At 59.9% G+C, this 18,592-nt stretch overlaps 10 protein-coding genes across 12 annotated transcripts in view; 3 read left to right on the top strand and 7 right to left on the bottom strand.

Moving 5' to 3' along the window:
* Positions 1-9: 9 nt before the first annotated feature.
* SDRG_05861 (hypothetical protein) lies at positions 10-4,038 on the bottom strand. The gene has a single exon (XM_008611603.1). The coding sequence runs from the start codon at positions 3,500-3,502 to the stop codon at positions 80-82; it is 3,423 nt and encodes a 1,140-aa protein (XP_008609825.1). The 5' UTR covers positions 3,503-4,038; the 3' UTR covers positions 10-79.
* Positions 4,039-4,123: 85 nt separating this feature from the next.
* SDRG_05860 (ATP-dependent Clp protease ATP-binding subunit ClpB) lies at positions 4,124-6,606 on the bottom strand. Its single transcript, XM_008611602.1, has 4 exons — positions 5,949-6,606; positions 5,719-5,896; positions 4,616-5,678; positions 4,124-4,573 (listed from the first exon to the last, which is right to left on the bottom strand). The coding sequence occupies exons 1-4, from the start codon at positions 6,538-6,540 to the stop codon at positions 4,175-4,177; spliced, it is 2,232 nt and encodes a 743-aa protein (XP_008609824.1). The 5' UTR covers positions 6,541-6,606; the 3' UTR covers positions 4,124-4,174.
* Positions 6,607-6,906: 300 nt separating this feature from the next.
* Positions 6,907-8,618, bottom strand: SDRG_05859. 2 transcript variants are annotated; one of them, XM_008611600.1, is made up of 5 exons: positions 7,708-8,618; positions 7,550-7,665; positions 7,359-7,505; positions 7,096-7,314; positions 6,907-7,038 (listed from the first exon to the last, which is right to left on the bottom strand). In XM_008611600.1, the coding sequence occupies exons 1-5, from the start codon at positions 8,454-8,456 to the stop codon at positions 6,992-6,994; spliced, it is 1,278 nt and encodes a 425-aa protein (XP_008609822.1). In that variant the 5' UTR covers positions 8,457-8,618; the 3' UTR covers positions 6,907-6,991. The 2 variants fall into 2 exon arrangements, with proteins under 2 accessions (XP_008609822.1, XP_008609823.1); XM_008611601.1 differs by having other exon boundaries at positions 6,907-7,314.
* A 353-nt stretch (positions 8,619-8,971) lies between these two features.
* SDRG_05858 (hypothetical protein) lies at positions 8,972-9,595 on the top strand (the record flags this gene model as incomplete). Its single annotated transcript, XM_008611599.1, has 1 exon — positions 8,972-9,595. One exon carries the CDS (start codon positions 8,972-8,974, stop codon positions 9,593-9,595), a length of 624 nt encoding a protein of 207 aa, XP_008609821.1.
* Positions 9,527-10,448, bottom strand: SDRG_05857 (hypothetical protein). The gene is made up of 3 exons (XM_008611598.1): positions 10,382-10,448; positions 10,239-10,330; positions 9,527-10,193 (listed from the first exon to the last, which is right to left on the bottom strand). Exons 1-3 carry the CDS (start codon positions 10,437-10,439, stop codon positions 9,642-9,644), a joined length of 702 nt encoding a protein of 233 aa, XP_008609820.1. The 5' UTR covers positions 10,440-10,448; the 3' UTR covers positions 9,527-9,641.
* Positions 10,449-10,738: 290 nt separating this feature from the next.
* Positions 10,739-12,248, bottom strand: SDRG_05856 (hypothetical protein; the record flags this gene model as incomplete). The annotated part of the gene is made up of 1 exon (XM_008611597.1): positions 10,739-12,248. The coding sequence occupies one exon, from the start codon at positions 12,246-12,248 to the stop codon at positions 10,809-10,811; it is 1,440 nt and encodes a 479-aa protein (XP_008609819.1). The 3' UTR covers positions 10,739-10,808.
* A 57-nt stretch (positions 12,249-12,305) lies between these two features.
* On the top strand, positions 12,306-13,702 carry SDRG_05855. Of its 2 annotated transcripts, none has more exons than XM_008611595.1 (10): positions 12,306-12,367; positions 12,425-12,497; positions 12,545-12,594; positions 12,641-12,746; positions 12,792-12,868; positions 12,919-12,993; positions 13,044-13,097; positions 13,159-13,218; positions 13,270-13,345; positions 13,411-13,702. In XM_008611595.1, exons 1-10 carry the CDS (start codon positions 12,326-12,328, stop codon positions 13,665-13,667), a joined length of 870 nt encoding a protein of 289 aa, XP_008609817.1. In that variant the 5' UTR covers positions 12,306-12,325; the 3' UTR covers positions 13,668-13,702. The 2 variants fall into 2 exon arrangements, with proteins under 2 accessions (XP_008609817.1, XP_008609818.1); XM_008611596.1 differs by having other exon boundaries at positions 12,792-12,871.
* Positions 13,703-13,858: 156 nt separating this feature from the next.
* Positions 13,859-15,082, top strand: SDRG_05854 (hypothetical protein). The gene is made up of 2 exons (XM_008611594.1): positions 13,859-14,352; positions 14,401-15,082. The coding sequence occupies exons 1-2, from the start codon at positions 13,905-13,907 to the stop codon at positions 15,012-15,014; spliced, it is 1,062 nt and encodes a 353-aa protein (XP_008609816.1). The 5' UTR covers positions 13,859-13,904; the 3' UTR covers positions 15,015-15,082.
* A 145-nt stretch (positions 15,083-15,227) lies between these two features.
* SDRG_05853 (hypothetical protein) lies at positions 15,228-15,481 on the bottom strand (the record flags this gene model as incomplete). The annotated part of the gene is made up of 2 exons (XM_008611593.1): positions 15,228-15,336; positions 15,378-15,481. 2 exons carry the CDS (start codon positions 15,479-15,481, stop codon positions 15,228-15,230), a joined length of 213 nt encoding a protein of 70 aa, XP_008609815.1.
* A 294-nt stretch (positions 15,482-15,775) lies between these two features.
* The window catches only part of SDRG_05852 (ULK/ULK protein kinase), a gene marked incomplete at its 3' end in the record, with an annotated part of 3,167 nt that continues 350 nt past the window's right edge, over positions 15,776-18,592 (bottom strand). Inside the window, exons 2-6 of the mRNA XM_008611592.1 lie at positions 17,441-17,916; positions 17,312-17,385; positions 17,185-17,262; positions 17,014-17,136; positions 15,776-16,963 (exon numbers count right to left, since the gene is read on the bottom strand). Coding sequence (XP_008609814.1) covers positions 15,776-16,963; positions 17,014-17,136; positions 17,185-17,262; positions 17,312-17,385; positions 17,441-17,916 — 1,939 coding nt within the window. The remainder of the gene's footprint in view (positions 16,964-17,013; positions 17,137-17,184; positions 17,263-17,311; positions 17,386-17,440; positions 17,917-18,592) is intronic.

Raw genomic sequence — 18,592 nt, 5'->3', positions numbered from 1 at the left:
TCATCTCTCTCTGGTCAAGTCAGTAGAATACATGGTGATTAGTCGAATAAAATAGAGATGCACTAAATAGCGGGCGGCGCTAGCACGGCACGGCCCGGGGCGCGGCGCCTCGCCAAGACAAAATCGCGCTGGCGGGTTCTTGGATGGGAGCGGTGGCCGCACCGACAATCGCGCAAACGCGCGGTTGCAGCTCGGGGAAGGCATCGCAGAGCGTCTCGAGGTGCTGGCGCCCCGCGTGCTCGGACCGCAGCCACATGTGCACGAGCGGGTCGAGGAGCGCCATGGCCCGGGGCTGCCACGCATGGTTGCTCAACGCGTGCCGCAGTAGAGCTGTCTGGGCTGCCGACGCCTCGAGCTGCCACACACGCTCGTCGTGCAGGACGGACGCCACGCAGCACCATACGCTGCTCGTTGTCTCCGTGGCCCGCACAAGCTCGAGGAGCCGCGTAAAGTGGTCGAGGCAAGGCGCACTACTAGCCGCGTCTTTAGCCGCCGCGTGCAGAGCGTCGAGGAGCGATGGCGCGGTGTCTGGCGCTGCGGGCGCCGGCTTGGCCATCTTGCGCACGCGCTGGACGACTTGCTTGCTGAACTCGATGCCCATGGACGCCGCGACGACGGACCGGACGCTGCCAAGGGCCTTTTGCGTCGCCAGCGAGACGGCCATCGCTTTCACACGAGGATCCATCGTCGGCGAGAGGAGCGACTCGAGCACGCGCGGGATGTGTTGTTGGCAGTACGGCTCGGCGGCCGCGATCGCCTTGTCGCACGCATCGACCTTGGCTTGGCCGACATAGCGCCGGACAACCGCCGTGATCTTCTCAGCGGTGCTCTCGTTGGCCGTCAAGCGCAGCGCGATCGTGTCCATAAAGGCGTTGGCCGACGGCAGCACGACGCTCGGGCCCACGAGCTGGCACACGTTGCGCATGGTCGTGTCGACCACAAACTCGACCGTGGACTGGAGCGACGGGTACTGCTTGTAAAACGCCCTTGTGAGCGGGTCGTCTGCAAGAGACGACGGCGGCGTCGCGTCGTGGTCCTGGTCGTCGTCGTCCTCGACCGTCTTGAGCAGCGAGAGCGTGAGCGGGCGGACCTTGAGGCGGCGCGTCGTCGTTGGCTTGGCCGGGCCCTGGTTCAGAGTTGCTTGGAGGTGAAGGAGAAACGCGCGGAGGGACGGGACATCGGGGATGCAGTGGGCCACAAACATCGCGCTCGCTAGGTACGGGACAGCGTCGAGACCGGCGACAGGGGCGTCCAGCGCTGCGGTAAACGTCTCGTCGAGCGCCAGGCTGTCCAATACCGAGGGCTGCAGACTCGGGCGCGCGGTCGTGGCCTGCAAAAATGCCTCGAGCTGCAGCCGAAGCAGGAGCCCGTTCTCCGACCGACAGCCTTCGAGACGCGGCGAGAAGAAGACCGACCGGAGATGGGCGACCGTCGACTGCACATACCTCGTGGCGCACGCAATTGGGTCGCGCAGAATCACGAGCCGGAGGTACTCGAGCATCCATGGCAGCGACGCCATGAGCGTGTGCTCGGCCACACATTGGCGCAGCGCTGCAAGCACGTCAAGCGGTGCGCGGACGCGGTTGCGCATCGCGATTGCTTGCTTCCGGGCGCGCTCGATCGCGGCGTTGGTGGGCGACCCGAGGCTCGTGGCGTACGGTGCGACATGCAGGTACGCGAGGAACCGCGCGAGAAGGCGGGCTTGGAGCGTCTGCAGCGTGAACGTCTTGCGGATCGACGACGCCGTGGCCGTTGCCCACGGCCCCGCGAGTTCAAAGAGCTGGGCTTCGAGGACGGTCGCGACAAGCTTTGTGAAGACGGCGTGGTTGGTGGTTTCGAGAAACTGCGCAAAGAAGAGCTGGTTCTCAGGGAAGAGCTCGGCCATGTCGCTTGAGGCGGTGACAGTCGTCGTCGACGCTACGGCCGACGACACATGCACCTTGTTGGGCGCTGTTGCAAACTTGGTGCTGTGGGCCGACGGGCCGAGCTTCGTCTTGGGCGGCGGTGCTTGCTGGGACGTGAAGCGCTGGTGCAGCTTGCGCAGCCGATCCGGGTTCTTGAGCTTGTCATCGTGCATGATCTTCTCCACGAGGTCACTGTCGTGCTCGCCGATGGGGTTGATGCCGACTTGACACAGCTCTTGCACAAAGAACTGCGCAAACCACCAGAGGTTGTCGGCGCTCACGTCGTCGAGCACCGACGCCATCTCGTTGTGCAGCGACGTTACGGGGCAAGCTTCGAGTGACTGCCGCTGGCTCTGCCATTGCCGCAGAAGCGATAGGAACGCATCGCGCGCCTTCTCCCGGTTGCTAAAGAGCACGGCTTCGGCCGGCGACCGAAAGTGCAAGCGCGAGTCCGTGTCTTCGCAAAACGGGACGGCAAAGTCTCTCGCCGAGTGGCCGACGACCTCGATCGGCAAGGTCGTGCCCACCGCTTGGCTCTCAACCGACCGCGCCTCTTCGTACGCCTCGAGGTATCGAAGGAACCGGATTTGGAGCGACCGTGCCACGTGCAGCGACGCAAACGTGTCGACAGCGAGCTTGAGAATCTCGGGCCCAAAGAGCTCGAGCGTCTCGGGGATCGTGTAGAGCACGGCGAGCGCAAACTCCTTGGCGTCCGACGAGGCTTCGTGGCTCAGCAGCGTAAAGAGCCATTGGACTTCGTGGGCTGACTGCGGTACGAGCTGTGCTTGGAAGAGGAAGCTGTAGAAGAGCGCCATCGGCGTCGGCGCGACCATTGGCTCAAGCTCCTCGGCGGGTTCGTCGACCGTCTCGGGCACCTCCTCGGCGTTGTTGTTGGAGGTGTTGGTGGCGGTGTTGTTGGAGGTGGATGCAGCAGAGTGGTCGTGCGGCAGCGGGTCTTGGATCTCCAGGTTTGGCGCTTGCTTGGGCGTGTCGTGCGTGACGCTGGTCAGACGCGTCTCGAATTTGGACAAGAGATCGGTGTTCATTTGCGACGGGAGGCGCGCCTTCTCAACGGGCGCCGACGTAAAGATCGACGACGACGACGACGAGGGTGTCGAGACAAGCGACGGCGTCGACACGAGCGTCGAACGAATGCGCCGCTTGTCCTTTTGCACCTTGGGCTTGGACGCCATGATGTGCACGGTAGCAGTCCCAAGCGGTGGAAAGTCGTTGTTGGACCAGACCGGTGTCTCTTTTTGCTGCAGCGCGATGCGCTTCTTGGCATGTGGCACGTTCGCCGGCGCCGGCGTTGGCTCGGCAGGCGTCGTCTCGGGCATCTTGAAGATGCTGCGGAGGTAGTTGAGGTACGCAAACACGAGCTGCTGCGGCGTTAGCGCGCGGACGTAACGCGCGTCGAGCTCGAGCGCCTTGGCGAGCGCCGCCGACGGCTCGAGCTTGGTCGCCGTCGTGTGCACGTCCGAGACGGCGTTCTTGCGCAGCCAGCCCTCGAGCACATGGCGCTGGTCGGCTTTGCACGCTGCCCAGACCGCGGGCCCTAGCACGTCCTCGATCGCCGGCGTCTCGGTCGGGTCGGCCATCGGTCGCGAGTTGCGGAATACGTAAATTTGAATTCTTCGATCGGCCCAACCGGACGCTATCCGGACACTGGCTGCGGCCCAAAATTCAAATTTCGAGATTTGGCGCGCCTTTGCCCAGCTGGCAGGAAGGGCCGAGTGGCTCTGCGAGCTTGCGACAAGCCCGGCAACGACCCATGCGTCATGATGATTGCCATGGATTCGGGTAGAGCCAAGTATTGGGGCATTGCAGTCCGTAGTCGTAGCGGGCTAAAAGTACACGACGCTCTCGCTCCAGTGCATTCCCAGGCTGCCAGCAGCTTGAAGCATCTCGTAAAACTCTTCTTGTTTCGTCGCTGGCAACTGGACTCGATCGTCTGGAGGCTGCGGGTCAGAGACCATGGGAGAGAGATGAGCATGGTGATCGTCGGGCAGATAGTGTATCATGAGAGACGACTAATATCCGCAGCTAATCGTTGTCCAACGACTCGCTTCCGCAACACTGCGTCGCATGCCGCCCACGATCCGACGACAGTCACGTCAACGTTTACTGATGGCGACTACGCGAACTATCCGAGCCGACTATGGTCATATAGGATAGATAGTATCGATCCAACACCCCGAACGACTCTCTCCACATCGGGATACGGGATATAAGAGCGCCGATCCACTATCCAATGCGTCCATATATTGTTTCTACTCAAACACAAGCTCCTTGGCGCGCGAATCCCCCGCCGGCTTGGTCGTGACGCGGACCGTGTCACCGGCCTTGTAGCTGCCGACCAAGATGCGCTTCGAGAGCGGCGTGAGCAGCTGCTTGTGGATCACGCGCTTGAGCGGGCGGGCGCCGTACATGGGGCTGTACCCTTCGTCTGCGAGCCACTGCTTGGCGTCGTCCGAGACATGGAGCTCGAGCTCGCGTTCGTCCAAGAGCGCGCGGACGTCGTTGAGCTGCAAGTCGACAATCGACCGAATCTGGCTTCGGCCTAGCCGGTTGAAGAGAACACTCTCGTCAATGCGATTCAAAAACTCGGGGGCGTAGTGCTGACGGACCACATGGAGCACGTCGGCTTCCGCGTCGACACTCGGCGCGCCCTACTCGCCTCAACTCAGCAGCCTCCGGAATAGGCTACGTACCTCGGGCAAGGTCGCAAGCACGTCCGAGCCGAGGTTGCTCGTGCAAATGATGACCGTGTTGCGGAAGTCGACAAGGCGTCCTTGCGAGTCGGTGAGGCGGCCTTCGTCAAACACTTGCAGGAGCAGGTTCGATACGTCGCGATGGGCTTTCTCAAATTCATCAAAGAGCACCACTTGGTACGGACGCCGGCGCACAGCTTCCGTGAGCGTGCCGCCTTCCTCGTACCCGACGTAGCCCGGTGGCGCACCAATGAGCCGCGACACCGAGTGCTTCTCCATGTACTCGGACATGTCGATGCGCGTGAGTGCTGACGGGTCCTGGAAGAGAAACTCGACCAGCGCCTTCGTGAGCTCCGTCTTGCCGACACCCGTGGGCCCGAGGAAGAGGAAGACGCCGAGTGGCCGCGTGTGCGAGTGAAGCCCGGCGCGCGCGAGTCGAATGCAGTCGCTGACCGCAGTCACTGCGTCGTCTTGGCCGACGACGCGGGCGCTGAGCGACGCTTCCATCTCGAGGAGCCGCTTCTTCTCTCCTGACAAGAGGTTCGAGACTGGAATGCCCGTGGCTTTGGCCACCACGGCGGCAATGTGGTCGGACGTGACAGCGTCACCAAGCAGGAGCTTGGGATTGGACGGTGACGCCTCGGCCACGTCGTCGGCCTCCGACTCGGCTTCGAGGCGCGGGATGACACCGTGCTTGAGCTCGCCGGCGCGGGCAAAGTCACCGCGGCGCTGGGCCATTTCGAGCTCGCGCCGGGCTTCCTCGAGCCGCTTCTTGGTCGACTTGAGGCTCTCGAGACGCGTCTTTTCTTCTTGCCACTCGGTCGTGAGCTCGCGGAGCTCCGCTTCCATCGCGACGAGGTCGGCGTCGACGATCGCTTTTTGCTTGATCGACGCCGCGTCGTCTTCATGGCGCAACGCTTCCTTCTCGATCTTGCGCATGATGATGCGGCGCTCGAGGTGCTCGATGGCTTCGGGCTTGGACTCTTGCTCAAGGCGCAGGCGCGACGCCGCCTCGTCGACCAAATCGATGGCCTTGTCGGGCATCTTGCGATCCGCAATGTACCTTCGCCTAGAGTCAGACAAGACGCGGAGGAAGAACGCACCGATGAGCGAGTTGTGCGGCCTGCACGAGCGCGTTGTCGGCGATGCGGACGCCGTGGTGCACTTCGTATTTTTCCTTGAGGCCTCGCAGGATCGTGACGGTCGCTTCGACCGACGGCTCGACCACGAGCACCGACTGGAACCGGCGAGCCAGCGCCGCATCCTTCTCAATGTACTTGCCTACAGCCAAAATGCAGATTCGCCACAGCATGAAATAAGATAGGTTTCGTACGGTATTCGTCGAGCGTTGTGGCGCCCATGCAGTGCAGCGACCCGCGAGCGAGCGCGGGCTTGAGCATGTTGGCCGCGTCCATCGTGCCGTCGCCGCCACCCGCGCCCATGAGCATGTGCAGTTCGTCAATGAACAAGATGACGTCGCCGTTGCTGCCTTCGACGTCCTTGAGCACGCCCTTGAGACGCTCTTCAAACTCGCCGCGGAACTTGGCGCCAGCGACAAGCGCAGCCAAGTCGAGTGCGACAACGCTCTTCTTCTTCATGCTTTCAGGCACCTCGCCCGACGCAATGCGCTGCGCGAGGCCCTCGGCGATCGCGGTCTTGCCAACACCAGGCTCGCCGATCAAGACCGGGTTGTTCTTGGTCCGGCGCGAGAGCACCTGCACCGCGCGGCGGATCTCGTCTTCGCGGCCAATGACCGGGTCCAGCTTGCCGTCGCGGGCCATGACGGTGAGGTCGCGGCCGTACTTGGCGAGGCTCTCGCCCTGCGGCACGTTCTCCGGGTTCACCCACGAGGCGAGGCCTCGGTAGACGACGCCATGGCGGTGCATCGGCACAAGTCGGCGGGCAAGGAGTCGTGTCGACAGCATCGTGCGCAACGTACGTCTTTGCGTTCTGCGGCCACTTTGAATCTGAAAGATTATCGGGTTGAAGCAATGGCAAACTCAATTGAGCTCGTTTTGAGTGTTGGACCGTTCGAGAATGCGATCGAAATTCGTCGATTGTCTGAACGCACGCAACTTGCCATCCCAAAGACACGGACGCATAGCTCGCATAGCACTCGCTCAAGCATCGAGTCAGGTACGAAGCGCATACTAACTCGTCGCAGTCAACGCGACGACTACCACCACACCAAGTGTAGTACTTTGAAAATTGAACCAGACGTCAACCGTCTTTAGTACTGTACTTGGTCGTCGGTGCGTAACCCTACCCCTTCCCCAACAACAACAACACCGTTCCATACGTACAGTCGTCGTTGTGTATATGCATAGCTATACTAAGTGGCCGCTGTTTAAGTTAAATCATCATCTGCGCCGCCGGTCAGCGCAGGAAGGGATGGGCGAGCAGCTCGGTCGCCGTCGCGCGCTCTACACCAGCACGCGCATGAGCCAAATATCCCGTTCTCATGGCCGTAGCGAGAGGACCGCGCGCATCAATGCAGAAACAGCGCGCCAGAAAGGCTTTTGCCAATGGCGGCAAATCGATCGGGATCGGCGGACTCGACGGCTTGACCGCCAAGTGGTACATGACCGACAAGTGGTTCGTATTCGCGGGCCACGGGTGGTGCGCGGTCGCCATCTCGAGCACGGTCGCACCGACGCTCCATATATCTGCCTTGCAATCGTGGCCCGTTTGCTGAACGACTAGGCCGATACATGTTGACCTGCCGACGACGATCGATGTCTACCTTCGGGCGCCATCCATGGAACCGACCCGCGGATCGAGCGCAAGCTCTCTTCGAGGCTGTCGGTCGTCGTTGTCGATGGCACTTGCTTGGAGCAGCCAAAGTCGGCGAGCTTGGCTTGCCCGTGCTCGTTGACGAGTACGTTGGCGCCTAGTCAAAGGCTTGGCAAGCGTCGGCAACGCTGGAGCACGGACCTTTGATGTCGCGGTGGATGATGCCTTTGCTGTGAAGGTACGCGACGCCCTCGAGGATCTGACGCGTGAATTTTTGAATCATTTCGACGCCAAAGACGCCAAACTGCGCGAGCATGCTACGCAAAATGAGACTTAGGGCTGGCTAGCGCTCAACATACCTCGCAATCGAGCCGTTCGGGACGTACTCCATAAAGATGTAGAAATGCAGCTCGTCGCGGTCCGTGCCTTGGTAGCGCACAATGTGCACGTGCTGGAGGTCCTTCATGACGGCAATCTCTTCGCCGAGTTTGGCTAATTTCTTCTTGTCGTCGTCGCCCGAGAGGTCGATGGCTTTGACGGCAAAGAGCTCGCCCGTCTTGCTATTGAGGCCCTTGTACACCTTGCCGAACGTGCCTTCGCCAATGAGCTCGCCCTTCTTCCACTGAATGCGCGACTTGTGCCACGGCAACGGCGTCTTGCGGAAGACGGGCGACTTGGAGAGCTGGAGGTCGAGCTTGGTCGTAAACGGCGAGAGGAGCGCGAGCGGGGAGAGCGACGCGGTGAGCGCGGGCGCCGCCGTGCCACTCGATACGCACAGCGGATGGCCGTGCCGTTGCCGCTCGTGGGCGACGATGGCCGACGCGTCGTCGTGCTCAAGTTCGGGCTTGGCGCTGTCGAGCGAATTGCCACGCGGCCGGGTCGGTGCCTTGGGCGTGATGGCCAAGGCGTGGGCGGCGCCTTTGGGCGCTTCGCGGATGCGACCGAGGCGCAAGAGCATGTGCGGCTGCTTCTCGTCGAGGGCGGCAATCGACGACGACGCGGGACTACTACTTTGGCCGTCGACGTCGCCTTGGTTGTCGATGATGGCGGCGCCGCGCGGGCGACGAGGCGATAAGGAAGGGCGCAGCTGTATATCGTCGTCTCTCATTCTTGCTGTGCTTTATGCGTGCATAGAGCTCTTCTGCTTACCGTCGTCTCGCTTGTCGCCGGTTCGACGCGCCCCTTGAAGATTGCCGAGTCCCGCTTCCAATTTTACCCGGCGCATCGGCTAGGAAACCCAGTTGACGGTATGTTGATCCCTTTCACGCCGCCCGTTGCCTCGAGGTGCATAGACTGGTGCGTCGCAGCCGGCGTCTCTGGCACTCTCTAGTGCTGGGGCTCTCTGGTAATAGTGCTATACATGCACTGCATGGCACCAGCGGTCGTTGTGGTCGGCGGACCACCCAAAGACATTTCATAAGCGACAGTCAAACCGCTTCGAGGACGCCATCAACGCGTGCCCGTTGTATGCTGCCATGTCTACTGTATGCTGCCGCCTGCGTCAAGACGCCGCATCGCGCATTGCACGTGCGCCCAACTATTGCATGCGGCCAACCAGCTGGTGGCATTTGTGTCGGGTACGAGTGCCGGTTCGTGGAAAACCACCCAAAGCCGAATACAATAATGGCATCCGCGGCCGTGTGCTTGGCCTGCCACCGCCAGAGTCCGTCGCTTCGCCTCTGCGGCCAGTGCAAGCTCGCGTACTTTTGCGATGGCGTCTGCCAGCGCAAGATATGGAAGGCGCACAAGCCGGTCTGCCTCGCCGCGTCCAACCCGAGCGTCGACATGCAGCGCACGGCGCACTGCGGCAACGGCCTCGTCGCCACCAAGGCCTTCCGCGCCGGCGACCTCATCCTCGTCGAGAAAGCCCAGTTTGTGACCAAGCAAGAGCTCGCGCGCCAGAATGCGCTGACGCAACTCGGGTACACGCTCACAGCGAGTAACGGCGACGACGTCTTGGCCTCCCATGGCCCGATCATGTCGCTCATCAACCACGCGTGTGTGCCCAACGCCCGCGTCAAGCGCGAGGCCGGGCCCTTCCGGAAGCTCTACGCGCGGCGCGACATTGCAGCCGGCGACGAGATCTGCACCATGTACGACGCGACGGACGACAACGACGAGTGCGCGACGCCCGCCATGCGCGCGGCGAAACGCGCGTCGTTGCTCGCGCGCTTTGGCCTCGCCTGCAAGTGCACGCATTGCGTCCTCGACCAGTCGCTCGACGCGACAAGTGACGACGTCGATTAAGCACTCGTTCTTAATGCTATCGTTAGTATATCGCGCCGAGTTGTTTCTACGCGTCGTAGTCGTCCTCCTTTGACCACTTGGTCTCTTTGGCGCTCGCGCGCTTGGCGTCGCCGGCCTTGGCGCCTTTCGCATCCTTCGCATCGTCGTCGTCGCTGTCGTAGTACGAGCGCTTGGACTGCGCGCGGTCTTCGATGATGTACTTGTACTCGGCTTTGTTGTGCATGATGAGCTCGTCGCCGACAAAGTAAAAGCTGTCCGAGACCGTCGCATAAGGGTTTGCGACCATGTCTTGAATGAGGTCTTCGTCGAGCGATGGCACCGAGTAGATGGCATCCCACGTGTTGGTCGAGCTCGGGATGCAAAAGCCAAAGGTAAAGTCATACGACTTGACGAGCTCGTCCCGGAAGTAGTGGCGCTCGATCATGCGGAAGTTGTGCACCTCCTTGGGCCCGACGCAAAACTCGAGCGACGTCATGATCGACGGCAGCCGCAATACGTCTTCCGAAAACTCGTACCGAATCTTCCGAAACGAATCTTCGTCCAGTGGCTGCGAAAAATCCATTTTGGCCGCTGCACGCGGCGGACAGTCGCGGCCGACCTGGCGCCACGTCGATAGCCAGCGATTTCACCATCGAGACTCTACCTGGAAGATCTTGCGCTTCGTGTCGTAGTCGATGATCTGGAACTTGAGAAAGTCAATGCCGTAGACGTTGGCGCTCATCGGGCACAGAAACGCTAGTCCATACGCAGCCTATAAGATCCATGCAATAAGAATGAAGCGCATACACTTGGTCGGCGTCTCGAGGTCCAAAATGTCTTCGGGCGTATAACTCTCTCGCGGCATACTCGTGACTTGGACAAAGCTAAAGTAAGCGCGACGTTCCAGCCACCATTTGGATCTTGCGTATCCGGATGGAAACCGACCACGTTAGATCGCGATACAAATGTTGAGCGTATTCGATCGCGGCAACCGCCGACTTTTCCGGATACGACAGGGCCGCGTTGCGCGCTAATTCGTACTTTATGCACCCGTAATTCCTACTCGGCTCCACGCAACTCTTACTGGAGCTCGTACTGGTAGTCGTGTCGACACAAGACAACACACGCTTCGTCTAGTTTGTAGTACATACCAATTGACAAGAGTGTGGCCAAGGCGAAAATGCTATTATGTGTGAAAGATCGACTATTGTACTGTATAGAAAAGACTAGGAAGCTATGATTCTCTTCGGTCCGGGAGAAACTCTTTCCTGGCTTTGCCCGACGGCGACGACGACACCCGACGCACGCGGTCGACGACCGTTTGCACTTGGCCATCAAAGGGTACGACGAGGTTTTTCGGCTGCTCGATCGCGTCCATGAGGTGGTTGAGCACAAAGTGGCTCTCTTGCGTCTCGACAAACGGGCTCCAGCCTTTTCCAAGCGCGTGGTTTTGAAAGCGCGGCAGCGTGTCGAGCACCATGAGCTTGAGAATGGCGTCTCGAAACTTATCAAAGACGCCAAAGTCCTTGTCGAGCGCCGTGTGGTACCCGAGCACCTTGTGGCCCTTGCGGCTCTTCTCAAAGATGTCAAAGTAGTACTTGCGTAGCGTGCCTGGAATGTTAGTCTCGAGCACCGACTGCGCCTTGATGTACGTGTTGTAGATCGCGTGCGAGTCGCCGCCGCCCTTTTTGAAATCAGCACACGCCTTCCACGCGACCGCATTCTCGTAGCTGAACTGGATGCGTGCAAACTCGGCAAACGCGCGGTACCCCTCTGCCGTCTCGAGGTACGTCTCGAGGAGGTTCATCTTGGTCGTGTGCAGGACCATCGCGCCGTCTTCGTAAATGCGCTCGGAGCGCGATGCGAATATCGGGAACACGATCTGCGCCAACACGACCGCGTGGCCGCCGAGGCTCAGCAGAATGTAGCGCGCGCCGACCGCTTGGAGGTCCGCGTTGGCTTCGAGTGCAACGCAGACAGCGTACCCAAGAAAGACGAGGGCGAGGAGCCCGCCCATGAGCCGGTACCGAAAGCAAAGCCCAAAGTTGTCCATGACGCGCGCTAAAAAGTACGAGAGAAGCGCGTACGTCGCGATGAAGAGGCTTGCGTGCACAAACGAAACGATGGCGAGCGGCGAGACGTCCCCGCCCACGGGCGCAAAGCAGTCGGTCACGGTCGCGTTTGGGGACGGGAGGGATGCGAGCGCTTCGGGGCCGACAATCGCGATCGGGAGCCCGAGCCAGAGAATGTGCGCGACACCCCAGAGGAGACCGAGGCCGCGCAGCGACAACATCGCGCGGAGGACCTTGATGCGTTGTTGCGAGAGCTTGGTCGCGGATTCCGTGCTGTAGTCGTGGTGGTCGGCGATCTCTTCCGTGAGCTCAAACGTGAGCACGATGCTGAGCTCGGTCACGAGGAGCGCAATGAGCGTCGCGTTGACGCTAAAGTACTCAAAGCCGACGAGAACAGCGCACGAGATCGAGTCTCGGAGCAGCAAGAGCACGAGCATTCCGATCGAGACAAGCGTCGCGAGCGAGCTGCAGAGCGCGGTTTGCACCGGGTTGCCAAACCGGATTGACGGGTACCCGCGCCGACGCAAGTATACGAGGATCGCAAGCGGCATGTAGCCCGAGAGCCCGAGCAGCGCCGCGTAGAGCACCGGTCCTGTCGCCATCCAAAGCCAAAAATGACACGCCTGTCTAATTTGGGCGCGTAAATTTAGCCACAAAGGCGTTTTGCGACTGAGCGAAAATGCAGCAGCACGACGACGACGACGGGAGCCCGATTCAAGAGGTATGTAGAATACTGCTGCGTGTAAACACGGATCGTAATATAAGAGCATGCGACTAGGACACCTCCGAAGAGAATGCCATTGACATGATGATGCCAACCGAAGGATTCTATGGGTCGAAACCGAGCGGAGGTTCTCGCGATCGACACGACGACGCTGTGTGATCTTAAATGTACTAGCCAATTATCGCCCGATCTCGGCGCCCCCAAAGCGATACGTCTCGCACGAGGTGTGTCAACACGTACGGGGCGATGGCAGCACTCATGGCCCTATAGTCGGCACAGCCGCCGCTGCTCATCGAGACGATCCATGGCATCACGTTGCAGACGCTGCCACCGCGTCCCGAGAGCGCGAAACCCGCGCGCGTCTCGTCCCGTCCACGTACATATCGATCGTCATTGTCCAAACGACTCGGGATTCTGGTAGCTGTCGAGGCACATGCTCGCTTTCGTGATCTCGAGAGCCGAGATCGCCCCGTCTCGGCACCGCACCGCACAGTTGCAGTCGTACAAGATTGCTTCATTGGAGGCATTGACGAAGTCTTTGGACGTAGAAGACATCGACGACGTCCAAGACGTACTTGCGTCGCGCCGCCGACAAAAAGAAGGAGAAAGAGCGGGACTTTGCTGTACGACCGTCGTCGCATTTTTGCCGTTTGCATCCCACTTTGTGTTGTAGATTGAGCTTTTTCAAGAAAAGATCGACCAAGAGCGAAAAGTGGCAGTCAAGATCGTACGATAAAGACAAATTGCCACATTTGAGATGCGAGTGATATACGATTATGTGCCCGTAGACGCAAGCCAACAAGCTCATGCGACGCCAGGGCTCCAAGAAGACCTACTACATGGCCAAGGTGCGAGTTCCGACCACAAAATCGTGTTCGATGGAGAAGTGGCATGGCTAGAACCGCGAAGATTTCGTCGTCGTGCGCGTCATCGAAGAGAACGTGCCAGAGCGCCTGTTGAGCATCGACACTTTTGATATCCTTTTCTATACTACGATTGCGTGTCCGAGTCCAAAGACGACCGAACGACATCGTATCTACTTCGTGAATTTGAGCGCATGACGGCGCTGTGGGCCGCCAAGACCAAGGACTCGGCCCCGTTCGACGATGCGTTGCCGGCCAAGACGCCTGCGATTCGCCTCCACCCCAAGAAGGAGACGCAGTCGGGGCTGCGCATGATTCTCAAAGGCACGATTGAGCTCACGGCGATCCTCCAAGAGCAGCTCTTTGAGCTCCAGAGCAAGGGCTGGAACTGCAACACGGTCAAGGCGCTTATCGCGCCACCACACGCGTCTTAATTGGAAACGAAGCCGGTTGACTTTGTCGCTTCAAATGTGCACCTTGGCCGTGGCCGCGCCCTTTTCGCATTTCTCGACGTTTCATTGGCTCACACGGTATCCTTCGAGCCAATCAAATGCGCGGAAAGCATCGCGGCTGCGATTGGCCCGTTTGGCGATTGGTCCCTCATCTTCACCACCAATCAATAGAGCTTCCGGATACGACGCTGCAATTTAGTAGTAGTGGAGCAGACCAACATGACGACGACGACGACGATGGACTATGGCGTCGTGGACCGCTTCTTCTGCAACGTCATGGAGCTCATCCCGAGCGCGCAGTACTTCCCGACCGAGCCGGAAGACAACTTCAAGCAGAGCATGAACAAGAAGTACCACAAGGGCGTCAAGGCCCAGCAGATTGCGGCGCTCGAGGCCGACGCCGAGGACGAGACCGCCAAGCCGGTCGCAAAGCGCCTCAAGTTCAACCCCAAGCTCCAGCTCACGAACCAAGAGACGCAGCTCCACGAAAAGGAGAAGGAGACTGCCAAGGCCGAGGCCTCGGACGACGAAGGCGAGCTCACGGGCCTCGACGGGCTCCGGAAGCGCCTCGCGCGCCGCCTTGAAACCATGCGCGCCAAGCGCCAGACGACCAAGGAGCACAAGGTGACGAAGAAGGACAAGGCGGCGCCTGCGCCGGTTGATGCTGGTACGAGGAGCCTCGGAACCGCCTGACGCTAACTTCTGCATCCTATAGACAAGTCCAAGAAGCGCAAGGCGCCGACGGGCAACCAAGACAAGAGCGGTCACAAGAAGTCGAAGGCTTCGGCCAGCGAGGAGGCGGCGGCGGCGCCCTTGCCTGACGTCTCGGGCGACGGTATCTCGTACGGCAGCTTGCTCCTCGGCCAAGAAAAGAAGGAAGAGAAGAAGACGCGGAACGGCCGCAGCATCCATGGCATCAAGAACCTTTTGAAGAAGGCCGAGAACAACAAGGCGCGCATGGAGGAGCTCAAGAAGACGGAAGAGGGCCGTGCGGTCGTGCAGGCCAAGGGCTGGGAGAAGGCGCTCAAGCAGGCGTCGGGCGACAAGGTCATGGACGACCCGAAGCTCCTCCGCAACAAGCTCAAGAAGAAGCTCAAGCAAAAGGAAAAGAGCTCCAAGGAGTGGAAACAACGCGTGTCAACAGAGAAGAAGGGCATCAAGGAGCGCGCAAAGACCAAGGCCTCGAACGCGCGTGCGGGCAAGAAGCAACTGCGTTCCGCGGCCGCCGAAGCCCGCGCCGAGAAGATCAAGGCGTCCAAGCCGGCCGGCAACCGCGCCGGCTTTGAAGGCAAGAAGGGCGACGCGTTTTTGAACGCCAAGAAAAAGTAGATAGACTAAATAGCATCATTTTTAATCGACCGCCATGTGTTATACGTCGCTTGGCCACGTTGCCGCGCTCGCACTTGTCTCGTCGAGTCGACTGCATAAGGCCGAAGCTGCAGATCCGCAAGCGCGACGAGACAGTAATTTAATATATTTCTACAGCATTAATCGGCATGCACCATGGAGGGTCGAGGAGAGCGGGTCGGGCGTGTACGCGCTTCACTGTATGACGCAACCGCCGCCGCCTTGTGCGTTGGCCTGCCACTGATTCGGCGTCTCGTTGTCGCCAAGGAACGGGTCGGGCGTCGTGTTGCAAAATTCGGCAATCCTACATACCGTTGAGGACCGCGTGGCGAGGCGAGGACGTACTTTTTGACGGCCTCGGACGTCGTGCACGCGGCTTCGAGCGCCTTGAGGTCGCCCTCGAGGCGCTCGATCTCGTCCGTGAGCTTCTTCACCTGCGCGTCGGCCATGCTCGTCTCGTTCGCGTCGCTTCTTGAGCAATGAAAATCCGAGAATTTGAAATTTTTCCGTCTAATTTTATTCTCAACCGTCGGCGGGGGTTTTTCGTTTCGACCGAAACACCTCGGCGCCTCTGATTGGCTACGCGCGATCTTGAATCGACACGCTCCGAAGCGGCGCCGACCGGTCGCGTTGTGGCCGCCAAGGGCGACTTGCATCATATAGGCGACGAGGTGTATGGTACGCATGGTATTAGATAACGCCAACGAGAGCGCGGTGGTGGTTTTTAGGGTGAGTTGGGGAATTTAGCGTTCTTGCTTGGCGGTGACGCACTGGATGCGCTGCGCAAAGCCATCGACGTACACGGCAATGCGCTGCTTGTCGTCCATCGAGAGCGACGAAGTCTTCTTTGTGAGCTCGTTCCACGCCAAAATGCTGTCGAGGAGGACGCGTGCGCGTTCGTAGAGCTCGAGCGCGTGCGGCCATTGCCCCAGGACCTCTTGGACGGCGCCGTCGCGGCCGAGGCGCATGGCGTGGTAGTACAAAACGTCTTCGCCGCTCGGCAGCGCCGCGTCCAAAAGCAGCGGGCCACAGTATTTTTTGCACTGCTCGGCGCGATCCAAACACACGTTGAGACAGTCGTTGATCCACGCACGCGCCGACACACTGCGCCCTGCAATCGCATACGCATGCTGCAGAAAGTGCAAGCACATGAGGTACAACTGCAGCGCGCTCGCCTGCCGCCGCGCTTCGGGGTGGGCATCCAGATCGCTCGACGCGGTCGGCGACGAGATCGAGTGCGTCGACGACGACGACGATGACGCCGACGACGTGTACGACGCGGTCGTGTCCACTCCCGGCAGCGACAAGAGTGCCTCGGCGATTGTCATCATGGTTTGGATGCGCTGGTAACTTATGTCGAGGCTCGTGTCGCACGTGTACTCGATGACCGGCGTGGGCTTGGCCCGCTGGACGACCGCGACCGACGAATGTTTGGAGGAATAGAGCGATGGGGCCGACGACGCAGTGAACGCAAATGCGCTAGTCGGCGGCGTGCTCGACAAACTCGACTTGAACGGGTTGATGCGGGGCGTTGGCGACGCGACGAGCTCTGGGCTCATGGGCATCGTCGGGCTGTTCTGATGGATCGATGACGTTGCTCGGTGCTGCGACGTCGATGCGCTTCGTCGGCGATAGCTTTGCATGACGCTCGATCGGTAGCTCTCTTGCAACCGCGTCGACGACCCCAAGCTCAGTGGCTGCAATAGGGCCGTGGGCGGCGACGTATGTGTAGGTAGACCCTCGGGAACGCGGCGCTGAATGTCGAGAGGCGCGGTCACGCTTCGTGCGGTCGAGGACGGCGCTGCAGGTGGGCTCGACGCTGTCGGTGGGACCACGATGGACTTGGTCATGTCGTACTCCTTGCCAATGTACGGATGGGCAAAAAACTCCTCAAACCCCATGCGTCGACTCGGGTCCCGCCGCAGCAAGCCCTATATCTTTGTGAGCCGCCAACAACTTACTCAAGTCCATGAGCTACTACCTGCATGAGTTCGATGCAGTCGCGTGGCACGTTGTGGTTCTCAGGGAAGCGCAGCTCGTACCGCTCAATATTGCGCAAGAGCTCCATTTGGCTAGCGCCATGAAACGGCGTGCGGCCAAAGATCTACGCCGCATCGTCATGAGCTAGCAGCTCCACGGCGACGATCGATACCATCTCGTAGAGGATGGTGCCCACCGACCAAAGGTCAGCCTTCGAGTCATACTTGTGAAAGCGCATGATCTCGGGCGCCTAGAGACGCCGTGTTTAGGCCGAGCAATCAAGAAAAGACCTTGTGCACCATGTAGAGCGGCGATCCGCAGAGTGTTTCCGCGAGCGACGCCGTGGCCAAGTGCCGGGCAAAGCCAAAGTCAGCTACATGGACATGTATAATCGTATCGGATGTGTCGTTCAACATGCCATGACGTACCAATCTTGAGGCGCGGGACCGGCGAGGTGTCGGCGAGGAGGAGGTTCTGGGGCTTGAGGTCGCGGTGGATGAGGTTCTGTCGCCAGAGCGCGTGGAGGCCGTCGGCCAATTCGCGGATCAAGTGCCGGGCCAAGGCCTCGGGGACGACGCCGTGTGGCTGGCGCTTCATAAACTGGGACAAGTCGCCGCCCTCGCAGTACTCCATGAAGAGATGCACGGACGACTTGGACTTGGTGATCGAGAACAAGCGCACAATGTTTGGGTGGTTCATCTGCTGCATGATCGAGATCTCGACGCCAAGGTTGTCGAGGAGCTTTGGGTTGAGCTTGGAGCCGTCGATGACCTTGACGGCAACCGGGACGTGCGTGACCTGGTGGTAGCCGCGGTAGACCTGCGCATACGAGCCCTTGCCAATCTTCTTCTCGACGACGTACTCGCCCATGGTCACGACCTTGGCGGGGCGCTCCATGCTGTCTCTAGGGACAAGGTAGAGAGCATGAGACGCCATGGTCCGTGGCCGTCGCCTACGTGGAGGGACGAGGACCGCGTGGAACTTCTTCTACTGCCGTGTTCTCTGCGAAGATGCGACCGTAATTATTTTCCGCAGCCGGAATTCTCGCCGAGATTTTTATATTAATAATCCTCCCACAACCAACTATTGTATATTACTATTGTTTGATCTCTTCCACATTGTATGAAATCGAGAAAAATACATCAATATGACGCCATCGTTTCCCACTGGAGAGCGCCAAATAAAATAGGCAGTGAAGGCCTCTCGTGGATTCTATGTACATACAAAATGCAAGTGCAAACAACCTCCGGCGCGGATTCCTCACGAGACGCCAAGCAGCCCTCGTGCAGCCACGTCAGTAGTAGAAGCCACCGGCCACAGCTACTTGACCTCCTTGTCTCTCTGCCGATCGAAACATCTCTAATGATCTTAGGAAGAAGGTCTTTTGGGAACGAACAGTGGGGAGCCATCTCATACGGTGTACTTGGTATAAGTGGAGCTTCGTGCTGCTTCTCGACGTGCTTCTTCCAGAAGCAGGATCGGCGCCAACTTGCGACAAGGGCGTGGGATGGGGACCGTGAAGATGCGTTAGACACGCGTAACGGCTTCGAGCGCGCACGGTAAATTCAAATTTCCCGCGC

Source organism: Saprolegnia diclina (genome assembly GCF_000281045.1).
Source record: "Saprolegnia diclina VS20 unplaced genomic scaffold supercont1.16, whole genome shotgun sequence".
Lineage (NCBI taxonomy): Eukaryota > Oomycota > Saprolegniomycetes > Saprolegniales > Saprolegniaceae > Saprolegnia > Saprolegnia diclina.
Note: the sequence above shows the minus strand (reverse complement) of the source record. Positions and strands in the feature narration are given on the sequence as shown.